The sequence below is a fragment of the Mus pahari genome, chromosome 18 (genome assembly GCF_900095145.1).
Source record: "Mus pahari chromosome 18, PAHARI_EIJ_v1.1, whole genome shotgun sequence".
Classification (NCBI taxonomy): domain Eukaryota; kingdom Metazoa; phylum Chordata; class Mammalia; order Rodentia; family Muridae; genus Mus; species Mus pahari.
This window is the reverse complement of record NC_034607.1, coordinates 5724192-5737285: the sequence shown is the minus strand read 5'-3', so window position 1 is coordinate 5737285 and position 13094 is coordinate 5724192. Positions and strand designations below refer to the sequence as shown.

Below are 13094 nucleotides of genomic sequence, written 5' to 3'. Positions count from 1 at the left end.
TTCAAAGTCCTGGATCTTCCAGATACCTGTGCTGGTCAGCCAACTGGCTCTCCTGCTCTCACACTCTCAGAGCCAGCTCACCAGCAACTCCTGCAATCAGGATCAGCTTTATCCTGCTGCCCAGGCAAGGTGTAGGTTCCACTGAGTGCTACAGCAGGTGAGTGACAAGGACAGCTCTCTGGCTGGCTTTCATGACCTTACTGGGATCAGTTCTCCAATCCACTGCAGGTGACAAAGGTAAAAGGAAGGGGAAGGGGAGGGATCCCTCCCTTGCAGGTGCCACCACACATCACTTAAGAGACAGTGCTGCTTTCTCATACTCATGCCCTTGGAGCCAGCTTGTGTGAAGCCCAGTTCTACTCTGCTGCCCCAGTTAGGTGCAGGGCCTGCTCTCCTGAGTGCTGCAGCAGGTGAGGGGCATGGATAGCCCTCTTGCTTTCATGCCCCTAGGGCCAGCTCTTCCACAAGGTCAAGGTGAGGGGTGGGACCAGTTCTGCATAGCCCTCAGACATCAACATGTTTCAAGGCAGCAGCCCAGACAAGAGATATCTGCCTGGCCTTTGGAGATAAGAGATCCCTCATAATACTAAGCGATAGACCAAGACTTGGACCCTGGTGGCAGCAACAACCAGAAACCGACCATGGTCCCAGGTGGCATAACTAGCTACTCACATCAGGCTGTTCTTCATTACCCTTGAGACTTCAGTTCTGTCTTTTTTTATTGTGCCCATATCCAGCTAGCTATCTGGTCAAGCCCCATTGTACTTGTCTGGTGATTGTCTCAGGCTCTCTTTTTTTTTTTCTAGGAATGTTAGGCTACTAACAATTCAGATGCTTGTAGGTCTCTCCTCTCTGCCACCTTCTGAGGCACATGTGACACAGCAGCCACACCTGCAGTGATTCTAGGGGCTGATCTTTAACTTTCATATGTGTGTTTATAGACATGCATGTGCACAAAATACAGTCTCAGTAATATGTACCTTAAAATAAACTTTAGGAAAATATGAAAATAGTTTTGATACTTTTAATGCCACATTTGGTAGGAGGGATATAAATGATGGATGTGATTATATACATTAATACAATGCTGTACATTATCCTCAGTACAATTGTACAATGTTGAATGGAAGTATAGAATCTCTTTGAGATCGTAATTAATCTCTGATCATTTTAGGGATGTGTTTACAATAAAATCTCATCCCCTGTGTGGAAATGGTAGTGACTTGAATAGTATTGGAAAAAGAATGTTGTATCTATGTAATTGAATCATATATTGTTTGAGACCAATGTTAATCCCCTTAATAAAAACTGTACAGACTTGCTTTTGAGATTTCAACCAAATGAGCAATTAAGTTGATTCAATAACCCCTTGTTATCTGGGCTCCTACCCCTTATTAGCCCTCTTATTAAGCTGTATTTTATTTTGATACTTGCTCCTTGTCTTATACCATTTCTTTGATTACAGGTTAATATCATTGCTAGAATTACCAGCAACTAGTTTATGGTCCACTATCAGACCCTGGACTCCTCAAATACAGGTTTTAAGGCTCTCAAAGCCTGTGATGACACGTCTCCATTATAAAATAAAGTAGGGGAAGATTTTGGGAAACCCTACTATTAAGGTCATATGCTACCATGACCAGCCAGCTTCCCTGAGCTTGGTATATTAGGGGACTTCCATTCCCAGCAGTGCTTCTTCTTCTCTGCCTGAACTTATCTGGGAAACCCAACCCCCACATCCTCTATCTGTGGATTGTTACATAGTCCTTGGTGAGATCAAGGTTTCAACTCCCTTTCTCCTATAAAAACCTGCCTAGTAGCTGGGCATGGTGGCGCACGCCTTTAATCCCAGCACTTGGGAGGCAGAGGCAGGCAGATTTCTGAGTTCGAGGCCAGCCTAGTCTACAGAGTGAGTTCCAGGACAGCCATAGCTACATAAAGAAACCCTGTCTTGAAAAAACAAAACAAAGCAAAACAAAACAAAACAAAACAAAAACCCTGCCTAGTAAACAAGCACCTGGAATGCCTCTCCAAGCAAATGAGACATCCCCAGCCTTAACCAACGTAAATTCACCTGAAAAATAAAACCTTCCTCCTCTCCATGGTTTGTATAGCCCTAGTTCACCCTAAATGAAATATATCCACAAGCTCTTTCACAGAATTAAAAGAGCTGTACCACAGAAATTCTCTACCCCACCCCTTGCAGCCAGACCCAGATCCTGCTGACCTACTTGTTCCTGGTTCCACTTCATTTTTTCCTGCCTGGTGTACACCTGGACACTCCAGGAGAGGAAGCAAAAAGCAGAAGTGTGTGTGTGTGTGTGTGTGTGTGTGTGTGTGTGTAGACTGCCATGTATAAGCTAACCATTCTCACTCAGATTGGCTGGATTGCTTTTCTTTTGGAAGGTTGACATTTTTTTTTCATGTCCTAAGAAAAGGAAAAAGAAGACCTTGGAGGTGAGAGACTCTTAGGACTCAAAGGGAGGGATTTTAGATGAAATGCCCTACAGTGGTGAGAGGGAACCTGTAAAGTCAACCTCCAATAGAAAGACAGGACATCAAGTGGAGGGATTGGGTTGCCATCCGACAGTCAAAAACTCTGACCCAGAATTGTTCCTGTCTGAAAGAACTGTAGGGACAAAAATGGAGAAGAGCAGGAGGGAAAGGAGAGCCAGTGACAGGCCCAAATTGGGATCCAGCTCAAGGGGAGACCCCAAGGCCTGACACTATTACTGATTCTATGATGCTATGGTATGCTTACAAATAGGAGCCTAGCATGACTGTCCTCCAAAAGGCCCAACAAGCAGCTGAAAGAGTCAGATGCAGCTATTTACACCAAACCAATGGACAGAAGCCAGTGACCAGGTCGTTGAATTAGGGAAAAGCTGAAAACTGGGGAGGAGGACAACCCTACAGAAAGACCAACAGTTTCAACTAACCTGGATCCACAAGATCTCTCAGACACTGAGCCACCAACCAGGCAGCATACACCAGCTGATATGAGGCCACCAACACATATACAGCAGAGGAATCCCTGGTCTGGACTCAGTGAGAGAAGATGAACCTAACTTGAGACCCCAGGGAGTGGGGAGATCTGATGGGGTGGGAGTGTGGGGGTGGTGATATCCTATTGGAGACCAGGAGAGTGGGGCAGGGAGGAGGAGGAGGAGGTATGGAATGAAGAACAGTCAGAGGGCAGACCAGAGGGGTATAGAGATTGGACTGTGAAAAGAAAATTAAAGAAGTTTTTTAACAGGAGAAAAATGCTGAAGAAATAAATAGCTGGCTTCTCTTCATAATGAGCACAACAACTTTTTTAAACACACAACATAGTGCTTTATTATTAGTTGTATACAATTGATTCCTTTTTTGTTTAGCAGACTTTGTCTATTAAAGTTTAACAAAAAAATGTTAAAATCTGTAGAATTTATAACTTTTACCAGGCAAAATAACTTGCATATTGAGAACTATGAATTGGACTCCTCTGGAGACGAATATTTACCAGATAAACTCGTGACTCACAGAGAAAATTCATTCTTATTTCCTCAATGTTATTATATCATGCACTTCAGTAATTACTAAATATTAAAATTAGCATTATTAATACTAAAAGAACAACATTGAGAGTCCTATATAACCATTCCTGTTTATAATTATGATTAATAGCCTGTATTTGTTTCTAAAACCATTTTCTTAGATATGACTCAAAATCTTGTCTATTCTGTATATATTTTGGTGTAGGTTTATATCTTATGCATTTCACTAAATCTATGTCTGTAGTCATCATTTTGTTTTCAGTTCATGTGATCACACAAATGATCTGTATTTGACATCGTTAGACAGCTTGGCACATGTTTTATATGTTCTTGTGATGCATACTTTTCTTAATGCTCTGAGATCTGATACATTATATTTTGACCATATTCAGTTTCCCTCAGTTCTTCCCATATTTCCTCCCAAGTCCATACTCACCTAAGTTTGTGTCCTCGTGTTTTTAAAACCAACCCAATTCAATTTGTGCTGCTGTATACTCTAGAATATGTCATAATTCTATGTTTCATCTACAAGGGAGCAATTTCTTAAAGAAAACTAAATTTCTCATTCTTGAAACTATCATCAATAACCTTTCATACCAATGTGAACCTAAATAGAAGAAAAACTCAAATCCTTTCTATGTAAATCAGAAATAAGTATGTCCACTCTCTCAACTTCTGTGCAAAACAGTGATTGAAATCACAGCAAGGTATATTGGATAAATTAAGGCCATCAAGGCTATATTTGTAAGAAAGGAAGAATTCAATGTCTGTTTTTATTTACAGATGATATTATTTGACATATAAAATGCTCTAAAATTTCTACCAGAAAACTCCTACACATAATAAACATTCATCCAAGGAGCAGGATATAAAATTAATGCACAACAAATAGTATCCTTTCTGTATACAGATGGCAAATATACTGAGGAGGAAATCACGAAAAATACCATTCAAAATAGTCCTAAAACTATTATGGAATAAATCTAAAAAGTGAAATATTTCTACAGTGAAAAATTTAAGACACAGAGGAAAGAAAATTGAAGAAACTACCAGAAGATGAAAAGACCTTAGTTAGTATTCTGAAAAAGCCATTCTATCAAAAGCAATCTCCAGATTTTTTTTTTTCCAAGACAGGGTTTCTCTGTATAACCCTGGCCGTCCTGGAATTCACTTTGTAGACCAGGCTGGCCTCATACTCAGAAATCCGCCTGCCTCTGTCTCCTGAGTGCTGGGCAATCTCCAGATTTAATGCAATTTCAATCAATTATGTCTTTATATGAATCTAGCCTATATATTTTGTGTTTGCTGTTTTCACAATTTCCATATATATTTTATTTCATGTAATGGGTCATTAAATATTTTATATTGTTTTACATCTATATTTTGTTCAAATAAATAATGACCGAGTCCAATTTTAGCAGCCCAAAATGTTTCAGCTTACCAGGCTTTTCTGACCATCTTTAGTTGGACTAAGTAAGCTCTTTTTCTGGCCACCTCAGTCATTGACATTGTGATGCTGACAGAAAACACAGTGATCATACTTGTGTCATTTTTAAACTCCAAACTCCAAACACCCATGAACTTCTTCCTCTCCAATGTCTCCTTCCGAGATTTATGTTTTATGACATCACATATGTTGTGCGATCCACGTCTACATTGTTCTGTGACTGGGCTTCACAAAGTGTGTCCTTCTGACAGTGATGGCTTATAACCCTGTCACTGCTATCTGCTGACCCTTGTAGTAGGGAGTTGTCCTAGAAGCTAGCTTCCTTGTCCTGGATCTGTAGTTTTATGGTGTTCACAATTCAGACCACTCTGTTTTTCCAACTATCTCTGTGTAACCACCACAGGATGAATGATTTTTATGTGTGAGGAGTCTCCTCTGGTGAAGATTACTTTCATTACTACAACATCCCTAGAAAAACACATCTCAGTATATATTTTCCTTTAGGCAGTGATTCCTCGAGGGGAATATTCCATTATCTCCTTGCTTGTATTGTCAAAAGTGTGGTTAAAAATAAAGTTCACTGGCAAAAAGTAAACTTTTGGTTCATGTGGGTCCCATTTGATGGCCATTGTTTTGTTCTTTGGAACTGAAAATTCTGTTTACATATACCTAAGAGCAAATGCATGCCAGTACAGAAAGTTCTTTGGTCTTCTACATGATAGTGACACCCTCACTTAATCTTCTGATCTATTTGAGAAACAAAGAATTTAGATGGGCAATACAAAGGTTAGTGACCAGAGACCCAAGTTAGGCAGAAGTAAGACAGTCTCTCAAAATATTTCAGGCTTTGAGGATTAGTGGACATTATATACCTGTCTTTTTTTTTTTTTCATTCATAGAAGGAATAGTCAAAATTCTTAAATAAAAATTGGCAGAAAGATTTTACATCTTGATATTGGCTAATTTAAATTCTTTTATTTCATCTCTGAAATGTTATATATCTTCGTTCAGGTTCTTCTTGAAATTCTATGAAGAAATTAAAACTGGTATGTGATTATTTATTCACATCCGTAAGGCATGGCCATTGCTCTAGTAATGGACAGATAACACAACTGTCAAGAGACAAACTGATTTTCTTGTCAAAGAAATAAATCTTCAACCTCATGGAGGGAGTTTGGTCTTAGGTGCAGAAGTTTAAGATCACAGCTACTATGTCCTATATGTGGTAATACTCTAGGAAATGGGTTTTCTCTTTGCACTTTGTTTCACATGTTAAGATTTACCAGAAAGTTTCCATTAAGTGTATTATCCTTATCTTTTTCATCAGGGGCTTCTGAATTATATACACTCAGTAATTTTATGATCAGTTTCACTCACAGCAGGGGCTGCAAGTAAGCTGAGTCTTCATTAGGAACAAAGGAAGGAAGAGTGGGCAAAATAACAGCTACCCCCCCCCATGTATCCTCTGTTAGTCTGAAATAGCTGTTATCATCAACCTGTATATCTACACTTTACCTTTGCAACAAAATACACTCATGCATGTTTAAGCAGTCATAATTTTCAGTGTGTAAAGGATTTATACATTGAATAAAATGTATAAATGGTTTTTCTTCATTGTGAATGTAATAAAGACAGCATCTCTTTAACAATATATGTAGTAATTTTGGCCTCTTTAAAATTTAATATGATCATATTTGCATAAATATCTACCATACTTACTTATGAAGTACTTTGTATTTCTTATTGACATTACATACTTATATAATGCTCTTTTTTAAATGCTGATTTTAAAATGAATTTATCAAAATAGATATAGAGGTGGATGGAAGAAGGGAACTGGATGGAAGGGGTGATGAGGAAGGGAGTGGGCTTGGGGGGATCAGGTGTAAGGAAAGCAGGGGAGAGAGAATGGAAATCAGAGGTAGGGGGTGTGCATCTACAGGAAGTGCCAGAAACCTGGGACAGGTGGAGGCTCAAGGTTGTATATGTGGGTGACTATAGCTGAAAAATCCTAGCAATGCGGGATATGGATCCTTAATTGGCCACTTCCTGTAGCTAGGCATGACTCACAATAAAGGCTTATGCAACCTACCCACAAAACCTTAAACCCAAAATGTACCCTGCCTACAAGATGTGCAGAGACAAAGATAGAGCACAGATGGGAGGGATGGCCAACCAATGACCAGCCCAAATCGAGACCCATCTCATGTGCAAGCACCAATCCCTGACACTATTAAAGATACATTATTATGCTTACAGGCAAGATCCTGGCATAACTGTCCTCTGAGAGGATCCATCAAACTGCTAACAGAAACAGATGTAAAGATTCACAACCAAACATTAGCTGGAGCTTGGGGAGTCTTTTGGAAGAGAGAAGGGAAGAACTGAGGCCCAGATGAGGATGGGGATTCCACAGGAAGACTGATAGAGTCAACTAACCTGAACTCATGGGGCTCCAGGGACTGAATGATCAACCAAAGAGAGAACATGGGCCTAAGCTCCCAGCACATATGTAGCAGATGTATTGCTTGGTCTTGATGCAGGTCCCCCAACAAGTGGAGTGGTGTCTTTCTCTGAATCTGTTGCCTGCCTGTGGACTCTGTTCACTAAATGGATTGTTTTGTCTACAGTCAGTAAGAGATTATCCTCACATACTTCCTGTATGTGTCCTCTACCTCCTTGTCTGGCCTTAGTATCAGAGGATGTGATTAGCATCACACTCTTGATGTGCAAGGTGAGGGGGAAAACATGAGCTCTAACCAGCTTAGAAGAGAAGATGTGTGGTTGAAGGAACGTGGGAGGGGTGAACTGTAGCGGGGCAGTGTGCAGGATGTAAAGTACATAAAAATAAATAAATAAATAAATAAATAAATAAATAAATAAATAAATACTGAATAAATAAATACCAACATAACTAAGTCTACGATGAAGGTAAGAAGCATTTAAAACTAAATTATCACATTAGAGAAAAAGGTGGTCTATGCAGCAGACAGGTCAGCTTAAGCACTATATTTATAAAAATGGCATTTCCTGGAGATGAAGAGGTGGCTCAGTGATTAAGAGAACTCTCTGTTCTTCCAGAGAACCTGGGACCAATTCCCAGCTCCCATGTGATGACTGCTCACAACTGTTTGTAACTTCAGTCTTAAGGGATCTGGCACCCTCTTCGGCCTCCTGGGCACTAGGTGTGCATTTGGTACACAGATATACATAGAGGTAAAGCATTCACACATGTAAAACAAAATGTCTAAAAACAGAATGTCAGTTCTTGGTTGATATAATTTGATTTATATTAATATTCATAGTGATAATCATGTTCAAATAAACATTTTATTTATCCATAATGCAATCACATACATGAAATGTGATACAATCACCTGAATCATTTAAAATCTACCTTAACAATAAATATACAAATTAATAAACATTTGTATACTCACAACTTTAATACAGCTGAAAAATGCTTTCCACATATTTGTTAAGATTATATAAATATTTGTAGCGTGTGGTTAGTTTTTGTTGATTTTTGCATGTGTCCATTTCCAAGTATTATCACATAAACTCCATAAACTCATGCCGAAAACACTATAGAAGCTCAAGCTTTATCCTGCTGGCTCTCTTCAGTTGAATCCAGACAGGTTCCTTTTTAGTTTTGTTCTTCTCTGATCATTTTTCTCTATGTATGTTACAAGGATAGTTTTTTTTTATTGTGCTTTTTATTTTGCATATTTATATAAGTTCTCTTGGCAAGAATCTTACCTTAACTCTGTTATAACATACAATGTTATGTTAGGTAAGAAACTACGATGCTGAGAATCAACTGGCTGGGATTCTTTTACTCTACCCTGCTAGAAATCATATAGGGGAAGAGAAATTATTCCTGTGCCAATAATTCTAGGCCTGGTGTGTCCAAAGCCTGGACTGTGGACTGACTTAATGGTACACAGAAGAGAGGCTAACAGTTCCCTGCCTTGAGAACTACTTAGCTGTTCCAGTCCAATGCAAAGTGTTTACATGTCCTGAGGAATATGGAATTTTAGTATAACAAGCTGAGATCACTTAGAAGTAATTTGTCTGAAGATTTATAAATGTATGTCAGTTCATCAGCACATACATAAATTTAAGAATTTTAGAAAATCTTGCCAATAAATTTTTATTTACCTTTGTTTCTTCTCCTGTAATATCACTAATATTTCTTTTAAAATCATTTACATCTTAAAAAATGCTGACAATTATTTCTCATATTTTTTTCTTTAATGGTTTGTTTAATGGTAGTTTAAAAAGTTGACAGTTTGCATTATTGGAATGCTTACATGTTCTATAAACAGAATCCATAAAAGAATTATTAACTTCTACATTACATGTGTGTATAATTTCATCTGAAGAATTTAAAGACTTTTATGAGAGGAAATACCCTGCTTCATAAAGCTATTAAGGCAGTAAGTACCACTTATACTTAATACTTGATGTTTTGCTAACATGTGTAGAATGCGGAGGTAACAGGTATATCAGGGGCTAGACAATGGCTGAGAATGCATACAGAGAATTTTCAAGGCTCCTGAGATATTAGCAAGTCATTTAAACTCTTCCTGGATGAAAATATTTAAGTACTGGACAAACCTACTAAAGTTATTTAGTAGCAATCATACGTTTTCATTATTTGCAATTAAAAATTCGTGCTGGATTAAGAGAATACTCAAAGACAAAGTTGTATTTATTAAGATTCCATTAAGACAGCCAGGAAGAGCACAGCACTTTTGTTCGCTTACTTTGACAGACTGTGCACCCTTTCCAAAGAGTATTTCAGGATCCTCAGTTACCTATTCAGACTTAGAACTTTCTTCAAGCCCAGAGTTCTTCTCAGTGCTCCCTTCACTTCCTTGTTCCTTAAGCTATAGATGATGGGGTTCAGCATGGATGTCACTGCTGTATAGAAGAGTGCCAAGAGTTTATCCACTTCTGGTGAGTGATTAGATTTGGGCCTCAAATAGGTGGCAGATGTTGAGCCATAGAAGAGTGTGACTACAAGTAGGTGGGAAGAACAGGTGGAGAGAGCTTTATGGCGCCCCTCAGGTGAGGGCATCACCAGCACTGCAATCAGAATTCTGACATAGGAAGAAATGATCAGCAAAAATGGACTAAATATGCAGAGGACTGCTGCCACAAAAATTGCAGCCTCATTTTGGGATGTATCTCCACAGGCAAGTGCCAGGACAGGTGGAAGGTCACAGAAGAAGTGGTCTATCTCACAGGGTCCACAGAAGTTCAAGGAGAAAATAAAATTGGTCTGTCCCAACCCTACTATACATCCCATTCCCCATGAAACTATTGCCAAATGGGCACATACCCCACGACTCATTCGAGTTGCATAGTGGAGTGGGGAGCATATGGCCATGTACCGATCAAAGGCCATGGCTGCCAATAGGCAGCACTCAGTTATACCAAAGAATATGAAGAAAAACATTTGTGTGGCACATCCTTCCCGAGAGATCTCTCGGGCCTCACTCACAAGGCTCTGTAACATCTTGGGTATGACAGAGCAAGTGTAGCCAATCTCCAGGAGAGACAAGTTGGCCAGAAAGAAGTACATAGGGGTGTGTAGGGCTGGACTGGTGCAGATGGCAAGGGCTATGAGTGCATTTCCTGTCAGTGATACTAAGAACATGAGGAGGATGAGGGTAAAGAGGAGGAAGCATTCTCCAGGGACCTCAGAGAACTTGGCAAATGCAAAGCGTTTGACAGACAAGGTGTTCTCCTGCCACAGAGAGCAGTTGATACTCATCTCCTGAAAGAAAGGATAGAAAATCATTACAACAATTCTTGCGGATGGGAGATACTATTCACTTCATCTGTCTCTCCCAACTCCCCTAGACTCTCTCCCTCCCTCTTGCAAGTGTGTGTGTCTGTGTCTGTGTCTGTGTGTGTGTGTGTGTGTGTGTGTGTGTGTGTGTGTTTAAAATACATGGGTATGTATGTGCCTGTAACATTCAGATATCAATTTCAAGTGTCTTTCTTGATTAGGTTCCACCTTGTTTTCTGATACAGGTTACTTGTCTTGGACCTACTTGTTTTTGCTAGAATGAGTCAGAGATCCCCCTTCTTTTGCCTTTCGTATCCTTAGTATCGGAGTTACATATAAATGCTGAGTTGCCCAGTCTTTCATAGGTACTGTGGATCCAAACTGCTGCTCACACCTGAACAGCAAGTACAGTAATCACTCAATCATTTCTATAGCACATCATTTTATTAATTCCAGAGCCTGTAGTAAATTAGATATTTGTTAGATGGATTTTTAAAAAATCACCACACACCCTCAAAAAAAAAATCAAATCTTTTCCCTATTCATACTACTAGGTGATTTTTTCCAATATATACTTAGTTGTCAAACCATTAAATGACAAAATCTTAGCTGGGAAGGATGATATATCCTTTACTCCCAAGAATTGTGTCCTGATGCAGAAAGTCTCTGTGAGTTAAATGATAGCCTAGATTACAGAGTGACACTGTGCTAACAAAGAAAAAAGGTAAACAGATGGTCACTTTTCCACTTAGGTTCATTTTAGTCAATTGTCAATGATAGTATCAAAAGGTCCTTTCAAATTTAGTTTTGTTTCCTCATTCCTGTTAGCACTTTCTCTCTTTAACCATTCTCTCTCTCTCTCTCTCTCTCTCTCTCTCTCTCTCTCATCTCTTTTCTCTTTCTCTCTCTCCTTTCTGTCTCTGTCTCTCTGTCTCTCTCTGTATTTCTCTGTTTCTATCTCTCCCATTTTTTCTTCCTTGAGACAGGGTCTCAATTTTACTTATCATTTTTTTAACTCAGTATTTTCTTATTGGGTCACGACTCTTTATCAGCAATACTTTTTGGAGATTATAGACTCTCAACTGTCAGTTAAATTTTCAAGTATATGTATACCTGTTGTATATTCTCACATCTGGAAGAAGCTACACAATTTCCTTAGTGACATAGATGTAGATATAGAGGCCAAGGGAGAAGTGTAGACAGAATGAGGAATGTCAGGCTAGGGCTTAACTGGTGACTTAAAAAAATATCCTTTGTAAATAGCCTCATCCCATTTAAACTGTAGAAGCCCAATGCAAACATCTGCATTAGTGGTGAAGGTCTATGAGACTGAGGAAATGGAGGCAGTCCTCGTGAGGAATGGATGACAGTAAATACTGGCAATCTAACAGTTTGTACATATTTGTTCATTTTATACTTTTAGTACTTACAGGACAAATAGAAAATACAGCCTGACATAAGTATATTTCATACATTCCAAAATTCAGAGTCAAATAAAATAATTGGAGCATCAGAAGGTCTCCAAATACTTTAAAAAACTATTATCTAATACAAATGCTATTACACTGAGATATTAAAATTACTAATTAACACAAAATGAAGTGAAAAATTTGAAATCAGTAAAAATTTCTCTCCTTGTTATTTGATATTATATTGAAAGTGCCAAAATCTGACTAAATTTTCTTTTGCTTCATCAGCTGTTGAGTTCATCCTCAGATGCCAAGATCAATGAGATCAATGAGAATTTCATTTGAGATTCATACCAGAAAGTTCCATTTTCATAATGACCCATGAAAGGAGAATGGTGTCTCATATACTGTATGTAGACACATACATCTCCACATACAGACCTCAGGGTTTTTCAGAAAGATGGAAGTATCAGAATAGGCTGCAATGTATAAGCCACTGTCTCTAATCTAAAAGTAATTTTCTTCAAGTAAAATTTCAGATTCATCAATTTGAGCTGTTTCAGCTTAAAGCTCCAAATACTTTGAAGCCCAATGTGAATACATAGTAAAATGTTCATTACAATGCAAAAGTACCTGCCCTGAGAAGCCTCTTGTGGAGATGATTAGGGGCATCATGTGGCTATCCTCTGGAGTCACCCATCTAGTAACAGAATGAAGCCATACACATAAAGCTGTAACATATTTTCCATATCGATTATGAGTTCTGACTACTACGTAGATCTTCAATGTTATAAAGATTCTATATGTAGTAAACACTGGTAGGCTTTAAAAGATTAGAAATATTCATTGGAGAACTTGATTCTTTATTTCTCTCTCTCTCCCTTTCTCTCTCTCTCTCTCTC

The 13094-nt window shown here is 38.6% G+C and overlaps 1 protein-coding gene and 1 pseudogene across 2 annotated transcripts in view; both read right to left on the bottom strand.

The window, feature by feature from the left end:
• Window positions 1–807: 807 nt before the first annotated feature.
• On the bottom strand, window positions 808–913 carry LOC115062526 (annotated as a pseudogene).
• An 8886-nt stretch (window positions 914–9799) lies between these two features.
• LOC110335905 (olfactory receptor 10C1-like) overlaps window positions 9800–13094 on the bottom strand; it is a 4042-nt gene continuing 747 nt past the window's right edge. The window contains exons 1-2 of one of the 2 annotated variants that reach the window (XM_029531508.1): window positions 10426–10765; window positions 9800–10005 (exon numbers count right to left, since the gene is read on the bottom strand). In XM_029531508.1, coding sequence (XP_029387368.1) covers window positions 9800–10005; window positions 10426–10765 — 546 coding nt within the window. Of the gene's footprint in view, window positions 10769–13094 lie in introns of those variants that run through there. The other variant, XM_021218339.1, reaches the window with a different exon arrangement.